General features: G+C 58.6%; 1 protein-coding gene across 1 annotated transcript; it reads left to right on the forward strand.

The window, feature by feature from the left end:
• The first annotated feature begins 5,919 nt into the window (after positions 1 to 5,919).
• ARSJ (arylsulfatase family member J) lies at positions 5,920 to 23,378 on the forward strand. Its single transcript, XM_045831260.1, has 2 exons — positions 5,920 to 7,230; positions 20,985 to 23,378. The coding sequence occupies exons 1-2, from the start codon at positions 6,881 to 6,883 to the stop codon at positions 22,381 to 22,383; spliced, it is 1,749 nt and encodes a 582-aa protein (XP_045687216.1). The 5' UTR covers positions 5,920 to 6,880; the 3' UTR covers positions 22,384 to 23,378.
• The last annotated feature ends 1,686 nt before the right edge of the window (positions 23,379 to 25,064 follow it).

The raw sequence follows: 25,064 nt of genomic DNA on the forward strand, positions 1-25,064 counted from the left end.
GAGCTCCCGGGCCACCTAAATACCTTCCCAGCAGGCCCGGCCGGCCAGCCCGTCACCGAGGGGCCAGGCTGGGTCAGCAGGCGTCAGAGCCCCCACGGGACAGCTCTGGCCCCGGCCTTGGAGGGCGTGCAGACCGGAGCAGGGACACAGCCAAGGGAGGAGAGGAAGGAGGAGGAAAACACAGCTGGCACCTGCCACCCGCACGGACAGCGACAGCATCGTCACCTCGGGGAGAAACTGCGAGAACTGAATGACGTGGGTCTCTCTGGGAAAACCTTAGTAAAAGTCCTGAAATAGGAAAGAGCTAAAAAAAATGACTGGCTTGAGAGAGGTGGCTTGGGATCCAGACTAACTAGGTTCAAATCCCTGTTCCACTCTATTAGCCACGTCACTAATTTCTTAACACCCGTCCGTTTTCCTGATTGTAACGTGGAGGTAGGGACACTGCCTGCTGACCAGGCCGACGGAAGGGTGGCAGGTGAACTTGCACCCACGCAGCCGGAGAGAGAGGCCAACCCCCGGGAGCTGGCCCACCAGAGTCAGAGAAAAGAGTACGCAAGGGAGCAAAGGAGGTAAGGGTAGGGTTGGAACCTGCCTGGCTCTCTCTGTTTTCAGGAGGGTCGCGGGAGCGAGGAGGTCAGGTGACTTGCCCTGCAGCAGCAGAGACAGAAGGAAGTGCGTGGCCTCAGGCGCGAGGCCCAGGCCCTCCCCTCTCGCCCTGGGAAATGGCCCCACCACGGGGTAGTTTCCCTCTTTCCTCTTTATTTCCCGTTACCCTCTACACCTCCTAACAGTCTCTGCCCAGCTGTGTATAAGACATATAGCATCTCTCTAACACGGTTAACATATACGTTTTATATGGAGTTAGAGTTCTCACGTACAAAATATTTCCCATTCTTATTTTCACTATGCATTATATTATAAGCACATTTTATGTTCTTGCTGATGTTCATAATTATCACTTCTAATGGTCACAGAATCGCACGAAGTTGATGACCTGTAATTTATTGGGTTGGCCAAAATGTATGTTTTTTTTCTGTAAGATGGCTCTGGTAGCACTTAGTTGTCTTTATTCCTTTGAAATAATTTTGTCAGATTGTACTGTGACAGCTGCCCTATCAGTGTGCATTTAAAAAGAAAACTTATCAAAACTGGTGAATTTTTGTACAGCCATTTTAATATTGAAGATGGAAGAAGATACGTAATATTTATGTTATATTATGCTTTATTATTTCAAGAAAGGTAAAAATACAACTGAAACACAAAAAAGATTTGTGTAGTGTGTGGAGAAGGTACTCAAATATGTCAAAAGTGGTTTGCGAAGTTCCGTGCTGGAGATTTCTCGCTGGACGATGCCCCACGGTCGGGTGGACCAGCTGAAGTGGACAGCGATACAACTGAGACAGCAATAGAGAACAGTTAACAGTCTACCACGTGGGAGATAGCCGACACACTCAAAATATCCAAATTAATAAAGTTATTGGTGAAAGTGAAAATGTGTCTTTTATTTCATGTAAAAACTAAACAGACTTTTTGGTTAACCCAATATTTAACCCATGTTCTTATTTGCTACTAAGGCTAATTCCATGACTTCTATTGTAGATAGGGGTTGATTTAATTAGTGCCCATTCCCTCACCCTTTCCTGTGTCGGCAGCTGGCTGTGGCCTCGTCCCAGGAAGGCACCACCCTCAGGGCGGTCTTGAGACCGCACTGCCCGTGGGCTGAGAGCAAGTCAGCTGCAGGCTGCAATGGGCTCACGCGGTTGGCCTGCTCTCCCTGCCCCAGCCACGGACCCCAGGAGGGGACAGGCAGCACTCGGAGCAGAGCTGGCCCAGCAAGTGCTTGGACCATCGGCAAGAGCAAGTCTTTGCTGCTGGAAGCCACTGAGTGTCGGGTGGTGTGTTAAGCAGCATGTTTGCTGGCAGCTGAGTGACACGCCGCACCGCAAAGCAGGTGCTATTTTGTCCCTGTTTTACAAATGAGGAGAATGAAGCACAGAGGAGCTAACCAACAGGTGCTTTCAGCCGTCTTGACAATCTTTGGTCTGTAGCTTTGATGCCTGAGGTTGCAAATGGGTGGTTTCAAAACTCAGGACACGCCTGAATCACCTGAGGCAGGTGCTCCCAGACTGGGAGGTGCTGATTTAGGTCAGAGGTGGAGCTGGGGGTGTCCTTAAAAAAAGACAAGTCCCTAAGGGGTTCTAATTCAAAGGTGAGTTTAGGGATTGATATTCTAAGCACAAAATTGCTATGTAAATAATAAGGAACTTTGGAATATAAGCAATGAGGACAGATTTTTAGACCACAGGAACTCCCGAGCTCCTCATTGTAAATTTTTGTTCCAGCTTCTTTCACACGAAGATGCTGACCGAGCGCAAGAAAGGCCTCCTCTTGGACAGCTTGCCTCTGCTGCGTGTCCAGTTCCCACGGCCGGGTGGAGAGGCACGCGGGAAGCTGCATTCATCCGCAGCTGGGACTTGAGGGCCCACATTAGTCACCTTTTCTTCGTACGTTATCACAGCTTGCTTCAGCAGAGACCGCCCCCAGAAGGAAAGGCCCTTCACTGCACTGTCAGCGAGGCACCACTGCACGCGGCCTTGCTCAGAGGGCCCTTACCTCCCGGGATGATTCAATGGCCCTGGGCAGCCTCAGCGCCACACTCCACGAAGGGCTGGTAGCGACTAGGGGGGGTGTATTTACTACGCGGGGTCCACGTCAAGATGACGACATGAAGACAAACGTCCCTTTTAGGCCGTGTGAATTGCAACTTGGTGGCACTCCTTCATTTTTAAGTATTTAATGTACTCATAAACCCAGAGAAGCGGCAATTGCATTTTACATCTTTCCAATACTCTGTAAATCCCTGGATTGCCCATTTTCACAATTTTTTTTGAACCTGCATCGAAAAAGCAGCTGCACCGCTCACGCATCGGAGGACACGCCGGTGGAAAGGGAAACCCGCGGGAGAAAGGGGCGCGGTGGGGCCGGCCCACTGTCCTCCGGAGCGAGAGACTCGTCCCGGGGCGGGGGGGAGGCGGGGGGGGTGCTCCGTGGGGGGTGCTTCTGTCCGCGCCTCCTGGGGCCGCGGGAACGTCGCTGTCGGGGAAACACTGTGCGACCACATCTTACTGCTCCCTGTGATCTTTCCTAGCTTCTCTGTGTGCCGACAGGCCCTCACAGGCCCTCACACGCACTCCTGAGCCCCACCCTGCACAGGACCCCCGCTCCCTCCCCTTTGCCTGTGCCCCCAGGAGCCCGGGCCACACCTCAACGCCTCGTTCCCATCTGCCCTCTGCGGGAGCCCCTCGCCGTCCTGGGAGGCCCCGAGCTCGTCCCCTTTTCACTCCACCATCCCATCCAAGAGGGGCCCGTCTCGTCCCTTGCTTCCCTCTTAGCTGATGGTTTCGTTCTCGACGTCGCACAGAGGCCCCCTCCCCTCAGGCGGCAGAGCCACAGCCCAGCCCTTGGCTCCGTGGAACACGGCGCGGTGGAAGCTGACACTCCGTGCAAGGCCTGTGGGGGCCCTCACACCTGCCCCCGAAAACCACCAGGGGCTTCCGTCCCTCGCGTCGCATCATTCCTTGCTCTAACCGAAGCCTTCAGTTGACTCCGTATTCTCTCGGTAACGTAACAACTCTCAAAATCTGATGGGCTGAGGCCACCCGTCTGCAGCCGCAGCTCCGTAAACGCGCCCACAGGCAACCTCCAAAGTAAGACTCGCCGACACTCCCTCGGGTCCCGTCCTGCCCCGAGGGCCTCGCCCCTCCTGCTGCCCCGACCAGGTCCCGCCACGAGAGCCCCTTCAGGGCCCGTGGGTGTCTGGCCCAGACGCGCCTCCGCCACCGGCCTCCTCGCCCGCCACCTGCAGCGCCCTCCCGGGAGGACCCCGCCTCCCGCCCGAGCGCCCACCCCCTGCGAGGTGCACCCTCGGTCCCACCCCCTGATTGAGCCTCACCTGAACCGTGAGTCCACACTGACTGCACCTCTAAGCAACTCCCACTCTAATTTCTAACCAAATCAAATGGCACTTTAGTTTGTGTACAATCGCATCCCTAGAGGAGAATGGGTGTGATTTCACCACATCGAAGGCAGAATAAACCAAAGCTGCGATTCCATGCGGGAAGCTCCCATCCAAGTACCAGCCAGGCCCGACCCTGCTTAGCTTCCGAGATCAGACGAGGTCGTGCGTGTCCAGGGGGGTGCGGCCGTAGACCCCCGCAGGAAGCTGATGGCTCCAGGCAGGGAAGGACAGAGGGCCGTTCACGTGGGGTCCCGTGACATGGGTTCGCCGAAGCACGGGGCGTCCACGGGCCGACTCCATTCTCAGGCCGCCCTCACGGAGGTGGGGCTAACCCTGCCCACCCCCACAGTGGCAGGGCACCCAGACGTCGGATCTTCCGTGGAGCCTCACCTCCCGAGGCCCGCCGTGTGGGCCCACGCATGTCTCTCCATCCTTATTACGGACCGTGAACAGTTCTTCGTCTTCCCCGTGGAGGAGTGTGCAGGTGTGCACACAGGTGTGCGCACAGGTGTGCGGCGAGCACGCTCTCACCGTGTGCAGAGACCTGAGAGCCACTCGCGGAAAGAGCATCTTTGTTCAAACACGGCCGTGGAAGTCACACAGATGTCTGGGCCTCAGTTTCCTGAAAGGGGGGCGGGGCACAACGCACAACACGGCGTGTCCTCCTCTCCACAGCCCCGTCCTGGGTCCCCTCACCCACTCGCCGCGCCCTTCCCCGTCAGCTGTGTCTGCTTTAAACTATCTTCGGGCTGTGTCCCCTGTCCTCAGAACACTGGTCTGGGTGCGTGTTCTGAGGTCGACGGAACAGCTGGTAAGTCACACGGGGTCTTGGGGGGGGGTGTCCTTGGCCTGTGGCTTCCCCGGCATGAGGCCGGTCCGTCCCACCGGGGCAGAGGCTGAGCCAGACGGAGCCGCCGGCCTGCTGCGGGCAGCAGGGCCCAGCCCCTCGCGGGCGGGCGGAGGGACACGAGCGCGTGGGCGGGCAGAGGGGGAGAGGGGGAGAGTGTGCGAAGCCCCCATACGTGCCACGAAGCCTATGTGCGCCCTGCGTCTGATCTGCTGCGGTTGGCGCGCGGTAACTGCCCCGCCACGTCAACACCGTCACTGCCCGCTCTCTCCTGAGACCTGAGCGGAGCGCCACCCTCCTCCCTGCGGAGCAGCACGGACCTCTCTCTCCGGGCTGCGTCCCTGACCCTCCCCAGCTCAGGGCGGCCGGCCCAACGACTGCACGTTTGTGTCTTTCCCACCCAGCCGCCTCGTGGGGCCTGCGGGCACCCTCCCTCGCCCAGCACGCGGGGCACACACACACGTCTGTCTGCGGACTTAACTCGGAGAGTCCCGTGATCGGGGTTCCACTCGGGTCTCCTGAGACCCCACGTGCATGGGCAGCCAGCCCAGGAGGCCTCAAGGAGAAGGCAGCCTCCGCCCGCCCCCCGCCCCCCCAGCAGAGTCCGCTCACGGTGGTGGGGGGGGCCCTCTGCAAGCGCCGAGCGGGAGTGGGTTTCTGCTCACCGACGCTCTGCTTGGAAACGTACTGGGAACTTCAGCCGCAGGAAGGGATTAAAACTAAATGGCTCCACGAAACTCAGATTTACGCTCAGGCAGTTGGGAGAACGCGGGGTTTCAGGGGCCGCCCCGCAGGCGGTCCTGGACGAGGAACTGCCGAGGAAATCTGCAGACGGAAAACCGGTCTCGGGCGGCGGCTGCTGGCGGCCCCGCGCGCGCGGAGGCATGAAGTGCGTCCCCCGCGGTTCCAGGCCAGCAGGCCGGCGGCGCGGGCCGGTTTGCTCCCGCTCCCGCAGGCGGGCGCGGACTCGGGAGTGGGGGGGGTGCGGGGAGTGGGGGGGGTGCGGGGGAGTGGGGGGGGAGGGCACCAGGCATCCCAGCAGGTGGGCAGCCGCCACCAGGAAGGAGCGGGGCTGCCCCCTGCCCGGGACACGGGATCCGGCCCAAATCCGTTCCGAGGAGGGGTGGGGGAGCGGAGGAGTAAAGGAAGCCAGAGAGGACCAGGGAACCCTAGTTTATACGACTCTTCTGTCCCCGCCGGAGCCGGGACTGGGGCGGCAGGGCCCTGCGCTCCCAGAGCCCGGACAGCGCCCAAGCGCCCGCCCCCTCCCCCCTCCCTTGGGGAGGAAGTGGCAGCAGCGCCCCGGCTCCCCCCACCCGCAGCTGGAGCTGCGGCGCCGACGGTGATTCATTCACTGAGTGGGGGTGGAGGGGACCCAGCCCGGGGCGGACCGATCCTGTGCAGCCACAGCCCAGGCTCCAGGGCTCTGCGGGACCAGGACCCGGGGCGCCCCGAGGAGCCAGCGGCCGGGCCGCACCTTCGCTGAGGACCAGGTGGGCCCTGCGGCCGTCAGGAAACCGGCTTCCCCCTGCTCCCAGCCCCGGGCAGGACGGAGATGGGCCGGTGTTGGAGGGGCCCAGAGAAGGAACGCGGGACTCTGGAGTGACCCGTGTGCGCGCGCAGCCACCGGGGCAGCACCTCACCTGCCAGGGGAAGAGCCAGGTGACATCTCTCCAGGTGGGGGCCCCCTCTGTCCACGCGCCCCAAGAGCCTCGCCCCAGGTCCAGGGCTCAGGCACACAGAGCCGCGCAGGGCGATGCTCCGTCCCTTCCTGGAGGTTTTCCTGAGGACTTCCGGGCAGCGAGCGAGGGTGACAGTGAGGAGGCTGCCTGCTCCAGGAGGACAGACGGGCAGGTGATGGAGAGGGCGGCTCCCCCGCCCCCCATGCCCAGGAGCCACCACTGATAGGCGATCTGGGTCGCTAGCCGCGGACACGGCGGAGCAGCGTGGGCCTCCCCCGCCTGCATGCATGTGCGCCTGGGGGCGCGGCGGCCCGGCAGGGACCGGCGTGCATGGCCCCAGGGGTCTGCGTGTGGCCGGGGGTCCGAAGGGCACAGGCCATGCGCGCTCTGGCGGGCCTCTGGGTCCTCAGCCTCCTCCTCTGTGGCTACCCGTGCTGGGCCCGAGGCCGAGAGGAGGACCGGGGAGCTGAGCAGGGACCACGGCCCGGCCCCCCCGCCAGCTCCCCGCCGCACCTCATCTTCATCCTCGCTGACGACCAGGGCTTTAGGGACGTGGGCTACCACGGCTCGGAGATCCGGACCCCCACCCTGGACAGGCTTGCCGCCGAAGGGGTGAAACTCGAGAACTACTATGTCCAGCCTATCTGCACACCGTCCAGGAGTCAGCTTATTACCGGAAAGTAAGTGCTACTGCTTCCTGTGTTTATTCCTTAGAGAAACCTTAAGCCTTTGACTCAGATCCGGCTCCTGATTTAGGGGAGCAGCAGAAAGTGGGGAACAACCGGCTGAATGCGAGTGAGTGAGTGAACGTGTGAATGAATGAACCAAGGAGCGCAGGAATGCGTGGGTGAGGGAGGTATTGCGTCAGGGTGAGTGTTAACGACCCCGCCCACCCAGGCACTGGTCCGGAGCCTGCTCCCACCCACCCACCAGGCTGCCCGGAAGTGGTCTCCTTTCCCGGGTCCAGTTTGGCTCAGACTGGGTGCCCCAAGTCACACGGGAATTCGCAGTCACCATCGATGACAGGAAAGGCAGGCCAGCATTTTTCTGCGATCCCTGGTGTCTAGAGCTGAATGACCAAGGCCACAGGCCATCACAGAGGGAGGGGACTGCGGACTGGAAGGCCCCGTGAACTCTGACCAGGAGTTCCCTTGGACAGGAACCTAATGAGGTCCATGGCCAGTGACCAAAGCAGTTCTCAAAACACAAGGGCAGTCACTGCGAAGGCTCAGTGGGAGTCCAGCCTCCTGTGAATTTTCTCTGCTCCTCTCGGGCCTGGGGATTTTCTGAGTAACGAACTCTAAGAAAAGTAAGATTATTAGGAGGCTTAAGGAAAGTTTTCACATCGTCCTAATGGATGTGGAAGTCCCAGTTCAGCCCCGGAGCGGAGGCGCCCTGAGACCCAGGGCCAGAGGCCGGGCCGCCGCCGGACGGGGCGGAGGGGGCCCCCGGGCTCTCGCGTGTCTTGTGTGACATCGGCGTCAGTGAAGTTGTTCTTGGGCCTGGGCCCCACGAGGGCCGCCGGTGCCCGCTGGAAAAATAAAGACCGTGTTGTAGGCGTCTCCGTCTCGCAGACACTTCTGCTTTACGGCGTGGTTTCCACTGCTCGGCCAACGGTCAGGATTCAGCGTGGCTGCCAGAGCAGAAAGAGAAACAACACCCTTTCCTCTCTCGAGAAGGAGACAGGAGCCTCACTGCACCACAGGCTCGTGTTAAAGGTTAACTGTGGCGGAGAGTCCGCGGCATTTGATGTTTGTAAAGACGATTACTGCTGGCCAGGAAGTGGCGAGTCCATCTGGCGGCCTGGAGGTCAAGTTGTCGTGCCGAAGACCAACCGCTCATATTGGGGTTATGAAATAAATGAGTCACACAGGCTCACTGGACCTCTCCAGCCAACCATAGAATTTACATTTACTCAGACAACCAACAGTACTTGAGCAATATGCAGCTGAATGCTAGGAATTTATCTTTCTGGCTTTTAACCACACAAAATGTAGTTCCTACTGGTATCCTGCACTGACAAACTATTGGGGTGGCCAAAAAGTTCATTCGGTTTTCCTGTAAGCTGGCTCTGTGCGTTGTAAGTTGTCTTTAACTTCATTCAAAAAAAAAAAATGTTGTGAGATTGTATTGTGGCAGCTGTCACACCAGCATGCATTTAAAAAAACTTACCAAAATGGGTGACTATTCGTGCAGCCATTTTAATATTCAGAATGGAAGAAGATAACGCAACATTTTTGGAATAGCATGCTTTATTGTATCAAGAAAGGTAAAAACGCAACTGAAATACAAAACAGACCTGTGCAGAGGTACTGTGGCTGACTGAACGTGTCGGATGTGGTTTGTGAAGTTTCGTGCTGGAGCTTTCTCACTGGCCAACGATGCTCCACAGTCGGGTGGACCAGGTGAGGTTGACAGCGACCCAATCAAGACATTAATTGAGAACAATCCATGTTCTACCGTGCGAGAGATAGCCAACATACACAAAATATCCAAAGCGGTAGAGTTACTGGTGAAAATGAAAAATATGTCTTTTATTTTACGGGAAAAACTAAACAGACTTTTTGGCCAACCCACTATCTAGGTTTCTCTTCTAATGTTTACATGGAACAGGAAAGAAGCTGGAAAAAATTCCTAATGTTTCTCTGACGACAGAGGTTGACTCTCCCGTCTTTTCAGTGCAGCTGAGCCTCTCCTGGCGAGATTTATCCCCCTGAAACCTCTCCTCAGTGCAGCAGGTGGTGCGCCGGTGCGGTGCCTGGAGACTCTGCCTGACCTGCACAGTTAGGGACCTCGGCACTTGACAGGCTGCTGGACTTCCCTGTAGAGGGTGGAACACGGACGTAAGGAAGGGAGTGGTTCCGGAACCCAGTTCTGGGCCTCCAGAGCCCGGAGAATGCCCCCACTCATCCTCCCCACGGGGACGTGTCTGTGCGTTCTGGGTCCTGTAATGTGAAAAAAAAAAGACAGAAGGAGGAAGAACAGGAGCCCTAAAAACCTAAACAGGCTGGATTATTTTAAAGGAAAACCTAAATTATGTGGAATATGAGATGCCTCAAAGAAAGAGTTTGAGAGGTTGAAGTTGAGCTGCTTTTGGTGCTGTTAACAAGACGGCCCTCCCTTTACGCTCTGCTGGAGTCCATACGCAAACCCACCCCTCCTGCTGCGCAGCGCTGAGGCAAGTCCCGGATTCTGGAGTAATCTCACCTGGCAGACTCTCACCTGGCAGCACTGAGCTCGTCAGCCTGTCTGATGCAAGCCCCCCCCCTCGTGTGCCCACCCCTCTATGGGGCCTCAAGGGGCAAACAAGTGTGCCCTGATCTCTGCACGGCGGTTCTCAAGTTCATGTGCACGAAACGCATCAGCCAAAGTGCTAGTTACAATGCAGATTTCCCGGCCCAAGCCATGATGCCCTTTCCGGGTTCTGGGGTCGGGCCTGGAAATCAATAGTCATGTAACAAGCATGTCAGGTTATTCTAATAACCCCCTTAATGTAAATGAAGGTCATTCGTGTTCAATGTCAGCACCTGCCAAGCAGTTACCGTGTCCCTGGATGATGCATTTTGATCTCATTTCTTCTCCAGAACAACTCTCTGGGGCACTGCTGCTGCCACCCCTGTTTTGCACGGGTGTGGCACCAGGGTCCAGTGCAGGGGTTCCGCGTGCCCAACTTTGAGAAACAGCACTGTGCGCATCAGTCAGCCTCGGGACGTAAGGGTTGACGGAGAAAGCGGCTGCTTATGTTGGATTCATGTCAAAGTAATATTCTCACTTTTTCGCTTTTTCAGATGAAGACAGGAGTGGTCTTCATCTGAAAAACTGTAAAAAGTAGCAAAGGCTTCAAAAGAGAATCTTAAGTTTTGCAAAACTTAGACCCATTTTATGCAGACATTTTAGTAGAAAAGATTGGCAATCTGAACTAAATTTATATCTTGGGCAATAATTTTGCTTTAACTATTTTGTTGTTAGCTTTCCCACTTGAAATACCATGGCGATCGTTTTTAACAAAAGCAAAGGTAACTCAAATAATGTGCATTTGCAGTAGGACATGCTCTGAATTCATTCAGTCCTAAAACAGCCCCTGGCCCTCCCAGCTTCTGGCGCCCGAGACTGACTTTGCTGGCGGCTGAGCGCTGTCTCCGTGGGATCACAGGGAGGGTGCTCTCGTGCCCACCCCCCCCTCCACACTGTGCTGGTGGACCTTCCCCGCGTCGCTGCCCGGAGACGCGCCTCCCTCCCTCTCTCGCTGCCGCACGCGCGGCCTGGTGCCGACGCACTGCGGCTCGCGAGCCCACTCCCCTGCCGACTGGCATGAACTGTTTCCAGTGTCGGGCCCCTACAAACAGTGTGACCCCAGACATGCTTGCACGTATGTTTGGATGAACACGCGTGCACACTTGACTATCTGTCAGGAAGTGGGTGGCTGGGTGACTGGGAGTCTTCGTAGACAAGGCCATCGGTCACTGAAAGTGGCCCAGCCGTCCACGCTGCCACCAGCACACGTGAGAGTCCCAGCCGCGGCGCATCCGTCCACCCCTGGCCGTGTCGCCTGCACCTCGCCACTCTGGCTGTGTGCCGGTGCGCCCCTGGGGCCTAACACTGCACTCCCCTAGTGACCGGTGGATCTGAGCACCTTTTCACGCTCCTGTGGGTTACTTGGACGGCCCCTTTAAGAGGTATCTCTTCTCCCAGCAGGTCAGTGACTGTCAGCCAGCATGCCTCAAGGGATGTTTAAAACGAGCAGCACCTGATTATTTCGTTAGGGGCTCTGACCTCTTTTCCCACAGGGTGTCCTGCCTACAGCCCTCGGGCGCATGCGGCCCAGGGTGCCTGTGAATGCGGCGCCACACAAAATTGTAACTTTACTTAAAGGCTTTTTTTTTTGCTCGTCAGTTTTCATTAGCGATTGTGCACTCAATGTGTGGCCCATGACAATTCTTCTTCCAGGGTGGTCCAGAGATGCCAAAATTCGGACACCCCTGCATCAAATAAAAAAATGACAGCAGCCAACACAGCAAGGACCGCTGGGGGTGAACGAATCAAAGTTATACCTGTTTTTTGATAGAACTCACTGGCGTTAACATTTTGGTGTATATATTTCCAAATTGTATTTCTCCTTTTTTTATCACTTTATACTCATTTAATTATCAGGAAAATTGAATCTGATTTTGAAGTTTCTTTTTTATTGTACCCGTGTTTGTCATACAAAACGTATGTTCCGGCGTGCTGCATGCAGAATGCAGTCTTTGGGTCACGTGTGCCCCAGGACACTTCTCCTCGCCGGTCTGTGGCCGCCGTCGTGCGCGGGGCCCGCTCCGGCCCTGGACACGGGCTCCACAGCGCCCCCCCGCCCCCCCGCCTGCACTGGCTTGTCCACTCTCTTACCAGTGACTTCCGGTGGCCAGAGGTTTTCATTTTCTTGTAGTTGTGTTTCTAGCCTTTCTCCCTTGATGTCCTATTTAAGATGTCCTTGACGAAACCAAGTTCATGACAAGGGTCTTTTTTTGTAACAGTCACACCATTTCATCTTTACATTCTTCCATCTGTAATGCATCTGGGTTAGTTTCTAGTGTGATAGAAGTCGGGGTTCGAGCCTGTGGGTTCCCATGTGTTTGCCCCTTTGACCCCCACTGTGCGTGGGAGAGACGTGCTTCCTCCACTTCCCTGGGCACGGCCCTCCTCGCGTGTGAGACGGGTGTGCAGGGGGTGGGGGGGGTCCCTGCCTGGCCTCCTGCTGTTCCGTTGGTCTCTGTCTGTCTGTCTGTTTGTCTGCCCTTGTGCCGACACCGCAGTCTCTGAACCGACGCTGGAAAGCAGGCTGTCCCCTTGCTCGCCTTCAGGCCGGCCTTGGGAGGAGGGCGGGTGTGGACGTACAGGGGACACAGGTGGACAGACGTGGTGTGGGAGACGTGGGGTCGTCCCCTCCTGAGTGGTCCCACTTTCCCGGGAAACCGCGAGGGGCCGAGGTCCGCAGGCAGGGAGGGAGGGCAAGCCCCTGCTCCCAAACGGCGGGGGGTGCATCCGGCAGGCCCTTCTGCTGAGGCTCGGGGCGGCGGCACGAGGCCCCGAGGCGGTGACCCTACGTGCAGGCAGAGCCGGGCCACCACCTTCATTCCCTCACGTTCACTCTCCCACGCTGGGCTCAGGCGCGTGTGCACAGGAGCCCACGGAGGAGGTGGGCTGCGCTGGCTTCGGGGCCTGCCAGGTGGACAGATGGGACCGTGGGCTCTGACCGTGGCCAGGAAAGGGGACCGAAGGGTCTGTGTCCTCCAGAAAGGGCCCGAGTCCAGGGGCAGCGGTCTGGACGGGGCTGAAGCGAGCACACGCCAGTGGCGTTGGGTGCTGGAAGGACGGACAATGGTTATGAGGGAGTGGACGCTGGGGACCTGAGGTGTGGAGGTCGTGCGGGCTTTGGAAAGGGCGGCGACGGTGCTCTGGTGAGCGCAGGGGCCGTCTCTGGCAGCTCCCGTCCCTCAGGACAGAGAGGGGCCGTGCGGCGGCGAGGTCCGAGCGCCATCTGGCACCATCTGTGACAGGTGGCGGCGGGTGAGGGCCTCCAGCCGAGAGGAAAGGGAGACGGGAGCTGAGAGGAGGGGGTGGGGCCTCCCTCCTCCGTCTGGAAGGGCCCGTGGGGAGCCAGGAGGACGGCGTCCCTGCGTCCGGCTCTGTGGCCAGGGGGCCGCTGACTGGGTCCTTGTGGCCAGCGACCAGCTGGAGCGGGAGTGGGGCGGGAACGCCCAGGAGAGACACGGGTCCTGAGGATTTTGCTGACGGCAGACTTTCCTGGCAGGAAGCTCGCTGGCGACCGTTAGGGAGTTGTGGGGGACAGGGGCCGAGTCGGAGCGGAGCAGGATGCAGGCAGATCAGGATCCGAGGGACAGGCATCAGGAAGGTGGGACTTGTGACAAAGGCTCAACCAAATGGGCTGCAGGGCATGATGGGATTTTCCCGGACGGTCCCCCACGAGATGGCAATGGCAGCCTCTTTCTGGAGACAGGCCTCCTGACTGCGTGTCCCTAACCCCTGCGGCTGCGCCGTGTGTGGCCGGGCACACGGCCAGGGGCTCTGGGGCCGGCGTGGTCCAGGACGGAGGTGCTCCGTGGGCCTGCTCTGTGGACTGCAGGGCGCTCCACGGGTGGGGGGTGTGTGCATCTCCCTGGGGTCTTCAGAGCACAGCTTTTAGATGCGAAGGTCTCGATTAACAAGCATCTGGTGTCGAAAGCCCTGACAAAGCCACGGCAGTGTGTCCGCCGCTCTCACGGGGGCAGGAGGGACTGTTCCATGCACAGACACGTGTGCGCACACCCCGGCCGCACACGGTGAGCCTCCAAGCCTGCGTGCTGCCGCCCACCCCCATCTCCCCCGCCCCCCAGGCCTGGCCTGCAGCGGGGTTCCCCGCCCAGGGGGCACTCAGTGAGTGTCAGTGACTGCCGGTTCACTTACTGCATTCACAAGAGTTTGGTTAACACAGACACACTTAGAAAAAGGCAGGTGTTGTGGTTAGACGTTTGGGAGGAATGGGAGTTTTTCCCGAGCCTTACTGCGACGTTGGGAAGTGGACACAGGTGGACACAGGTGGACACAGGTGGAAACCTGGCTCCCAGGCCTCGCAGGTCCCCCTCAGAAAGAACAGCCCAGTGGACGAGACCACTCGGCCCAGGGCCGCCTCCCCCTGTCTGACTGTGTGGACTTTTCCGGCAGTAGAATCGTAATCAAGTAAGCTGCAGGCACCTCTAGAGTCAAAGTCCCTAATTTTAGATGACACTTTTTAAAAAAAAACACCCTTTGAAGTGGATCCCTGTTCAGGGAATTCTGGGGCGCTCCTGAGTGGCGGCTCTGAAGGTGGAGTGTGCGCGGGTGCAGAGGGTGGGGACCAGCAAGTCTCACCCAGACACCCCCCCAGAGGTCAGAGGTCTCCGCCTGGAGCCCCATCCCCCCGCAGGGGCTGGGGCGGGGAGCTGCTTGTGCCTCCAAGGTTGGTGTCTCCCCACTCTGCCCCACGGCAGCCGTGGGAATTCGCGGTAATGCCGCCACCGCTGTTCACACTTCACTCGGTGTAACCAGGGCTGGTGCCAACGCTCCTCCACCATCCTGCACATCCGACATCTCCGGTGGCGCCCCGTCACTGAGATGGGGTTCCCCCAGGTGTTCTGCAGCACAGGCGACCTTTGTCTCTGATCTTCTGGGCCCTCCCTCCTGACCCCCCCCCCAGCACCTCAGCGTCCTCCGGACGAGGCCTCGTCACTCGGCGGCCGCAGCCCACAGCGTCCCTGGCGCACACCGACGGCCAGAGGGGAAGGAGGTCACCACCAGAATGGCACCATCCCTCTTCCAGCACCGGCCGTTTCACCCTCACACCTGCCCTGGGGGAAACACACTTTTATTACCTCGAAAAATACTCGTGAAATAGTTTAGCAAGTGTCACTTTGCGGAGGACGTGGGCGTTTGGGGAGGTTGTGTGAGTCGGTCGAGGCCGCGTCGCTTCTGCGCAGCCCAGCCTGACCCTGACCCTGACCCTGACCCTGACCCTGACCCCGTGCGGCCTCCTCGCCCCTGCCGCTGCGCCCGCTCGGCCCGCTGTGACCCGAGTCCAGTCTTCAAGCAGGCTCAGCCTCCCACCCCCTCTCGGCTCCAGAGGAGGGGGCGGCCTTTCACCTGACCTTCGCCCCTCCTGGCACGTGGCTGCCTCTCCTGGCCTCCCACCCTGTCCTCCTTCCTGAGAGAAACTGTCCAAGTCTTCGTTTCTTAAAAAATGCTGAATCTGCCCTGGCTGGCGCAGCTCAGTGGATGGAGCACGGGCTGCAAACCAAAGTGTCGCAGGTTCGATTCCCAGTCAGGGCACATGCCTGGGTTGCAGGCCACGGCCCCCAGCAACCGCACATTGATGTTTCTCTCTCTCTCTTTCTCCCTCCCTTCCCTCTAAAAATAAATAAATAAAATCTTTGAAAAAAAATGCCGAATCTCAGGCACCTCCTGCAATCTCACATCCTCCTCCACGTTCCTGAGTCTGGAACGCCAGAGGGGTGCTGTCCCGTCCCCGGGCGCCACCCTCGTCCGAGCGTGTGGCCCGAGCTCCAAGGTCACCCGAGGGCGGTCTCGGGGGCCTGTGTGCCCGGCCCACGGGTTCTCCGCCCGTCAGGGTTCAGACGGCCCTCACGTCCCGAGACGGAAAGATGGGTTAACCCTTACAGATGAGACCCTGCCTGGGTTTCACTTGTTCTCCCACACATGCCGTTCTCGGTCTTCTGCGAGTCAATGTTACCTTCGAACCGTGAGCACACGTGCCGCGCACGGGGGCGTGTCCGGACCCGGCAGCAGAGAGGGCTCTACTCTGGGGGGCTGGCGTGTTTCCAAGGTTCTGTCCCGGAAACAGACACTGGGAACTCCCCTGCCCAGTGGGACCAAATTCACCCTCGTTGCCAAAGACCGTTGCCATTCTCAAATGAGTGGTTGGCGCCTGCTGATTTCACATTTTACTCCCCAATAAAACACACTGCTTATTTGCTTTGCAGTCCTAACAGATTGATTTTTGCGTTAGAGTGCCACGAGTTAGAGTGGATTAGACCTAAAAGCAGCTGGTTGACTGCCTGAGTTACTATGTGAGTGACAGTCACCTGCCCTCTTATTCAGATGGGCCTTGGTGCACACCTGGGGGAGGGGCAGGGTGTGGGCCTCCCCTGTCCCAGGGCCACCTCGGACCGGGTGACCCTGCCAGGCAGGGTCCCTGTCTCTCAGCCCCTGCTCTGCCCTCCACTGTTTGCTGCCCAGGTCCAAGCACCTGGAGCTCAGACCTCCCCAGTAATTAACTTCGCCCACCTGGCGTAGACTCGCAAACAGAGGCGGTGCGCTCACACGTGCTAACGAAACCGCTGAGACTCTGAGAGGAGGGTGGACAGCAGCACAGCTCTGCCGGGAGGAGGCAGGGCAGGGCACACGGAGGCGCCCGGGGGCGTCGCGGCAAACCGGACTCACTTCCGAGAGGCCCAGCCTCTGGCCCCCCCCGGCTCTGGTGAGAATGCCCGTGGCGTTTTAGAAACAGCGCAAATGTAAAGGGCCCCGCGCTATTTCCAGCAAGGGGGCCACGGGTGGGTCGCCGCCCAGCGCAGCTGCTGAGGTCGAGCCCCACCTGCCAGCCAATCCCGTGCGTCAGACGGGCCTGCGGAAGGACGGGGCCTCCGTCCTTGGGAGGTGGAGGTGGACCACCAAACTGCCGCCGTCTTTAACTCTAAATGAGCTGAAGGGAGGCGTTTCCGTCTTTTTTTGAAACACAGGGCTTCCTAGGTATTTTGTTCGAGGCAGAATTTGAAATAAACATTCCATTCATTGTCCTTTGCGAGTATTGACATTCCATATCCTCATAATGGATGAGAACAAAAACAAATAACATGAATTATGGATTTATGTTCCATAAACCTAAAATGTAGACCTATTTTATACGCCTTCCAAATGGCATTTTCTAAGATCAGAAGATGCTGCTATGGTAACATTGTGTCTTCATTGCAAGGAAAAGTATGAATCCTAAGGACGATGTCTCAATGCTGGGAAGGGGGGAGAGGGCGTTGTTCCCGGGGAGACACGTGATGCACACACGTATTTGGAACTCGAGGGGGCTGTCGGCCGCGGGAAACCAGGGGCCTCCCTCCTGGCAGCCTCCAGGGGCGACGTGTCCGGTGGCAGCTGCTGAGAAAGCCGACCAAGCCCGGAGCAGGGAGGCCGTGAAGAGCCGCACGCACGCACTGACTCAGCCTGTTGCGGAGCGCCTCCCGCGCCCCCAGACACAGGGCCTCGCCGACCCTCGCGTTTCTTGAGGCAGTTTCTTCCCTCGTGGGCCGTGCATCTTGGACATCCGCGACCTCATCGCTTCTGTCAAACCTGGGCTCCCCTTTGTGCAGTGGGGACTCCGTCACTTGGCAGAGTCACGGAGAAGGTGGTTCCGAGGAGGAGAGAGACTGTCCGTTTATTGCTGGACATACAGTGGGCACTCGATGAACTGCAGCTGTTGTGGCTGATTCCGATCTTCTTAGCTTTGAATCCAGACGTCAACGCAGAGCACCAAGTCCCAGTGTCAAGGCCGTTTCTGGCACGGGCGCCCCCCTCACAGCGCGGCCCTGCCCCTGAGCGCTGATGCGGACCACCGGGCCGAACCCACGCTGGGATTTCAGACAAGTGTGAGGGACCAGCCTCTCCCCCAAGGGCCAGTCCGCTGGGCATCCCCCACCCATCTCCCAGCCCTCTGTCGCCCTCTAGTGGCTGCTGTCAGCACCACCTCGCCCGGCCCCCCCGCCCCCCCCCCACCCAAATCCTCCGTGGAAGCTCTGCTGACCTGGGGGAGGAGGCCTGAAGGGCAGCGAGCTACAGGCCATGTTTTCAGCGTTAGCACAAACGTGAAGAAATGTAAAGCAGCCACTGATGGCTCCTAAAAAGCACAGGTATCAGAATATGGAAATGTAAAAGTCTGCATTATAGAAGCAAGATCAGCTAACTGACTATGGTGCCCTGATTTAAAAAACAAAAACAAAAACAAAAAACACTGCACTTGACTGGGGATGGAGGCTACTGAGCAGGTGGTTCACGGGGTCAGAGACGGCCACCACCTGCCTTGGATTCGCCAGGAAGGACCACGCCCCGGGGCCTTTGGCTTGCCTGCGTCAGGGGACGTTGTCAGTAATACTGAAGGTCGAGCGAGTAGGACAGAGGGGCCTCAGGTCCTCACTGAGGACCTGAGAAACGTGTGGCCGAGGAGGCCGCATGCTCCACACAGCTGGACGTGAAGAGACAGAAATGCGGGGGGAATCCCTGCCGTGTCCCCGAAGCCGGAGGGGCTGAGGGGCAGCCACGCCTGCACGGGGGCCCGAGAAGCCGTGCAGCAGGGCCCGGACAGCGGCACCGTCAGCACCTGTGGGCGTGCGGGGCAGCTGTGAGGACGACGGCTTTGTGGGCACAACCGCAGAATTGCCCGCTCGCTCCGTCCCCTTTCCCGTGGTCCAGTGCGCCCCCCCTCCCCCGAGGTGGACGGCCGTCCGTCCGTCCCCAACAGGAGCGACACTCCCTGACGGGACCCAGTGGCTGTTCCCATGGGTGTGGCACCTCGACGTCTCTTTAACTTAATTCATCGCCGTGGTGAAACTGGTCCCATATCAGGAACCAATCTGAGTGGCAGAAGCTAATTTTCTGAGACTTACTCCTCCGAATGTCACTTTTACGTAAGTTTACACGACAGGGAATGGCAGCCTTTCCTCAGCATCGCTCTCTCCGGGGAGACGGTCCTCCCTGAAGGCGTGGTGTGTGTCGTCGTTCCCTCCGCCCCACTCCGTGCGGCCCCCCACACACTCTCCTTCCTGCACTCAGCAACTGCTTGTCGGTGTCGGCAGGCCGGCGGGGGCGGCCCCGGGGCCCCCCCATCCCTCCACACTCGGCCCACGACGTGAGCGTGAAGAACCCGTGTCCCGCCTTGTCGTGAGGACCAGCTCAGTGACGCACACGGAGGAAGGGCTCTGACCATCAGACTTGAGCCAGGCACAGGAGCGACGTGATTCCGGATTCTAGGACCGCAGACGGCAGTGCGCGCTGCCACTTACGGGATGTCTCTCCTTACCACACGCTGCGCGCTCGTCCGGAGCCGCAAGCACCCACTGTGTGTCGTTACGGATGGGGACACTGAGGGCCAGGGGTGGGGCACTGCACAGCGTCACCCCCAGGCCTGTCTGACCCCAGAACCACACCCCGAACCCAGGCCCCCAATTCTGCCCCAAACTCCCTCTCCTTTGGCCGAAGAGGCTTGAACTCAGTTAAGCAGAAGCTGCCCTAAAAATACCTCTTCTGCCAGGAGCTGCTGCCAGACCTTCCCGCGGTTGGTTCCAGGCCTTCCAGGAGGGACCCGTCCTGCTCCGGAGCAGACAGAAACACGGAGCCGGCCGGCAGCCCCGCGCCCACCACGCCCGGCCCAGCCGCCCCCTTGAACTCCCGCAGTTTACACCCACAGGTGGTGCCCACCTGTCTGGTGCCGTGAGAAACTGGTGGTTTTCCCCGAGAATGTTTTGGAGCCTGACCTGGACGGAACGTAGTGACAGTTACAACACCTCCTGACTGGGTGCTGAGAGGGATTAGGACGTGCTTGCTTCTGTGGGAACCTTGACACCCCCACGCCTGCGATGACCGGGCGCTGGCGGCTCCCTGGCCAGCAGGGTGGGCGCCCCGAACCCCCACCCCTGCCCACAGCCCCTCCGGAAGCGCGGCTGGAAGGAGCTCCCAGCGGCCGCACTATCAGCTGGACGTTTAAAAATAAACGGAGCTGCCCACCCGAGCCACCGGTGACACGCCGGCCTCTCAGGTTCAGTCAGCTTGGGGAGGAATTTGTTTTTAATCGTGTCTGAGTCTGTGTAATTTGATTCCAGGAACATTTTCACGTTTACCCTGACACTGTCTATAGCCTTCGTTTTCTCAGTATTTCCATATTTTCTAGTTAAAACGTCCTTTTGAACTTCCACAACAACCACAGAATTGACAGATTTTACAGTGTCGTGAGCTGGTGGGCACATCCTGACCCAACCTGAAACTCACGCACGTACGTGATGACCGCCCAGGGGGAAAGCAGCCCCGTGACGAACCCCCGGGAGGGGGCAACGCCAGCCCCGCGTTCACCTAATCTTGATGTGTGGAAAGTGTCACCAACTTTCTTAAACTATTTTGTGGGTGTAATTTTTTTTAAGTAGACACTGTGGGGAAGAGCTCACTGCCTGCTGTTTTGGGGGAAATGCAACCCTTTGTAGCACCACATTTCCTCTGAAATTGTTCCAACACCACGCACCTGAAACTGATACGAGACTGAATGTCACTGCAACTGAAAATTTAGGAAGTTAAAATGTCGTTTCAACAATGATGTGAGTCAGAAACCTTCCCTTTCCCTCGACAGATCTAATGGGTTGAGGGCTGATTATAATATTTTTGACAGTCAAACAGGAGATTTTTGTATAATTTTGGCATGTGTTTCAGTACTTCAGAATTAGCTTGAAATAAATTTCAGGAAATGATTTAGGAGCGAATGTGAGTTCCTTAGATGAAAAAAAATAGTAACTCTAAAAAATAATACTCTGAAATGATTATGCTTTCCTTTATCACATTAGTTTTCTGTGTCATACAATTAACTGAAACATTAAAGATGATTCCAGCACATTCTGCTACAAGAACTTAAAAACGCCGTGAGACGGCAGAGAAACCTTAGTTCCCGAAGATTTCACGGCCATGGTCAAGTGCATCGCGAATGTTGAGCGTGAAGCTGGTCAGGGTCGGACCCGGGGGACGGCAGAAATGCAGAACTGGCCGTGCTGTGTCTGGGGTGAACTCAATGCTCACCCCAGCCACGTGGCGTGAGGGCTGGCGCTCTGGGGGGGACACCTCCTTCCCGCACTGATGCGCCCCTTGCTCTCCCGCCCAGGTACCAGATACACACCGGACTGCAGCACTCGGTCATCCGGCCCACGCAGCCCAGCTGCCTGCCCCTGGACAACGCCAGCCTGCCCCAGAAGCTGAAGGAGCTGGGCTACTCCACACACATGGTGGGCAAGTGGCACCTGGGGTTCTACCGGCGCGAGTGCATGCCCACCAGGAGGGGCTTCGACACCTTCTTCGGCTCCCTGCTGGGCAGCGGCGACTACTACACGCACTACAAGTGCGACGGCCCCGGCGTGTGCGGCTACGACCTGTACGAGAACGACCGCGCGGCCTGGGGCCACGACCGGGGCGAGTACTCCACGCACATGTACACGCGCAGGGCGCAGCAGATCCTGGCCTCCCAGGACCCCCGGAAGCCGCTGTTCCTGTACCTGGCCTTCCAGGCGGTCCACTCGCCGCTGCAGGCCCCCGGCCGGTACCTGGAGCGCTACCGGTCCATCGCCAACGTGCACAGGCGCCGGTACGCCGCCATGCTGTCCTGCCTGGACGAGGCGGTCCGCAACGTGACCTTGGCCCTGAAGGCGCATGGCTTCTACGACAACAGCGTCCTCATCTACTCCTCGGACAACGGCGGCCAGCCCGCTGCCGGGGGCAACAACTGGCCGCTGCGGGGCAGCAAAGGGACCTACTGGGAGGGGGGCGTCCGGGCCGTGGGCTTCGTGCACAGCCCCCTCCTGAAGAACCGGGGCACCGTGTGCAGGGAGCTGGTGCACATCACCGACTGGTACCCCACGCTGGTCGCGCTGGCCGAGGGGCAGGTGGACGAGGACGCCCGCCTGGACGGCTACGACGTCTGGGAGGCGCTCAGCGAGGGCCTGCGCTCGCCCCGGGAGGACATCCTGCACAACATCGACCCCGTGTACACGCGGGCGCCGCACGGCTCCTGGGCGGCGGGCTACGGCATCTGGGACACGGCCGTGCAGTCGGCCATCCGGGTGCGGCACTGGAAGCTGCTCACGGGCAACCCCGGCTACGGCGACTGGGTCCCCCCTCAGGCCTTCAGCAACCTGGGCCCCACCCGGTGGCACAGCGAACGGGTCACCCTGTCCGCCGGCCAGAGCGTATGGCTCTTCAACATCACGGCCGACCCCTACGAGAGGGTGGACCTGTCCGGCAGGTACCCCGGCGTCGTGCGGCAGCTGCTCCGCCGGCTGTCCCGGTTCAACAAGACCGCGGTGCCCGTCAGGTACCCGCCCGGGGACCCCAGGAGCAACCCCCAGCTCAACGGGGGCGTCTGGGGGCCCTGGTACAAAGAGGAAGGCAAGACACAGAGGCCGCGCAAACACAAGGCCCCGGGCCAGCAGAAGAAGAGGAAGATGAAGAGCAGACCGCAGGCCGCAGGGGCGGGCCCCCCGTGCGGTCGGGGGGCTCCCCGGGGGTGACGCCGGCATCCTGCTGCTGCTCCCCGCGATCAGTCCTCGGGCCGTCACCCGTTTGCCACCCAGACAGCAAACGTGGCTCCACACGGCCACGGCCACGGCTCCCGTGGGCCACCCGGCCGCCCTCCGGGGAGGTCTGCCTCCCTCGCGCCTTCAGAGCAGGCACCACGGCCACCCTGGGCTCAGCCTCACTCGGGGCGCCCGTGGGGGGCCGAGCGCCCAGGGCCCCTCGCCTGCCCGCGGTGGCCGTGCTCGCGGGACAGCAGTGACGGGCAGCCGGATGGAAAACTGCCTTTGAGGACAGTCGAAGTGGACCCACCTTACGACCACCCCGAGAACCACGTGTTCCCGCGAACACTGTGTGTGCCCACCGCTCCCCCCCCCCGTGGCCTCTGCCCTCCAGAGCACCGGCGTGTTCTCCCGTGGAGCAGCCTGCCCGTCACGCAGGAGGGACAGCCGTGAGAACGTCCCCACGCGGCCGAAGCACCAGTGTCCCTGTCTGCTGAACACCTCCCTGGACGACAATTCGGCACAAACCACGTAATTTATTTTTACAGAAAATACACTAGTTACTCTGTTTTTATAAAATGCTATACAAGTGATTTTAATTATTTCTGTTTTCTACATACCATTAGAAGAATTTCATTTCATATCTTCAAGATCACCAAGCACTGTGATACTGTAGGTTACTGCTACACTGTGTGAATTCATAGAATATAAAAGGAAAATTATGCAGGAAAAATGGTAATTATCATGGTTCAATTATTATTTTGAATGTAGTGAGATGAATGTATTCCATACAAATTACTGGGGAATTCTGTATTTGAACAGTGTTGAGAGACACCTTTATTGTTTCTATCATAAACATCTTATTTATGTATCTTAATTGTTAAAATGATTTATTTTATGGCACCAGCAAATTCACTGTGGCTCTTCTGATCTAACTTCGAGATAATATATTATTCATCTTAACAAATAAAAATCTTTAAAATAGGCAACTGAGGTGTGATTTGCTAATGACACAGTAACATGGGCTTTTTTTAAGATTTTATTTATTTATTTTTAGAGAGGGAAGGGAAGGAGAGAGAGAGAGAGAAACATCCATGTGCAGTTGCTGGGGGCCGTGGCCTGCAACCCAGGCATGTGCCCTGACTGGGAATCGAACCTGCGACACTTTGGTTCGCAGCCCACGCTCAGTCCACGGAGCCACGCCAGCCAGGGCTCGTAACATGGACTTTCACAAGTAGGTGTTTCCACGTGGCTACTGAACGGAGAAAAATGTTCTCGTTAGTAAAACGTGTATAACAACCCTGCTCTCACACACGGGGACCCCTGGACTGGGTCGGGTCCCGTGGGCCTGGCACCGCCAACCCCAGGAGGGGCGTCCGAGCAGCGGGGTCTGTGGTGTAGGGGGGCCGTGTGGCGTGGCCCCTGCGGCCCCAGAGTTTCCCTGAAGGACCCTGTCCTGACACGCAGCCACTGGGAAGGTCACGGGAGCTGCACGTGTGACGCTGAGGCACACAGGGTGGGCAGGCACCGACGGTCAGACACACGCAGACCAGACCGCCCAGGGCCGCCCCCACCGTCTACACAGCCCAACGGGAGGGTCCGTCACCATCGCTGAGTTACTTTGAACCAGATGAACCACGTGATTAACACTTTCCCTGTGAGCGCTCCACTTTCACAATATATGTTTCCATCTCATTATGCAGGACTCGGTGCGCTTTCCTGAGGTTGTCTTGTGCCAACCGGAGGTTTAAGTCTTCACAACCAGAGGCGGGTTGTCAGTGCTTCCGCCCCGAGCGGTGGCACAGGGACACGATGGGGGGACGTACAACAGATGGTGTCTTAGCCACTCGGGCTGCTTCCTTATGGCTTTAAAACCCTGGTTTTCCCTTTAAATCTCTAATAGAGGGAACTTTTTGTGGCCTTTTCTGCCCTGTTTCAGCGCAAAGCCCTCGTCTGCAGCACAGTGCACAGGACTCGGCAAAACGGAAAACAGGCTCTGGAAGTTGCTCGTTAGATACAAACCCTTCTAGCAGTCCCTGGCAAGACAGCAAAAAGGAGCAAAGAGGCACATTAGGATGATGAACGTCAGCTCACGTGTGAGCCCGGGGGGATGACGTGACATGACGTGATTTCACGCCCTCCACCCGGGGCTGTCACTCTGCCGAGGAACGTGAAGGGACTCGCACTTTTCTACCCGGAAACGGGTGCTGGTCGCCGTGTGGAGGGCAGCGGCCCCCCGCGCGTGCGCTGGGGGGGCAGGGGTTACGAGGAGTCTGTGCCTCGCCCTCCGGCGGGGCCAGTCTGCTACAGCCATCGTGTGTGAACGGTGAATGAACCACAGCGCCCCCGTCGCTGGGAGCCCCGGGGTGCCCGGGAGGAAAACGCCCGAACGGGTGAACACTGTCGAGACCCGGCTCCTGTCCCCGGGGCCCCCCGCCTCGTGGCGGCGGCCGGCCCTCAGCGGCCTGTCCGGAGCCACCCGGCTGCTTTTCCGTGTGCACGGCGCTCCCGCGTCCCTGAGCCTCTGGCGGTAACAGAAGAAACCCCCCCAGAGTTGAAAAGGGGTCACAGCGGCTTGGCCAGAAAGTCATCTGTGGACACAGCTCGGTGTCTTGGACGAGAAAGGACACGTGTTTTATCAGCTGAGAAACAGAGCGCTTGGTGCCCTGAGGCCG

Source organism: Phyllostomus hastatus, unplaced genomic scaffold, assembly GCF_019186645.2.
Source record: "Phyllostomus hastatus isolate PE091 unplaced genomic scaffold, TTU_PhHast_1.1 phas_contig_159, whole genome shotgun sequence".
Classification (NCBI taxonomy): domain Eukaryota; kingdom Metazoa; phylum Chordata; class Mammalia; order Chiroptera; family Phyllostomidae; genus Phyllostomus; species Phyllostomus hastatus.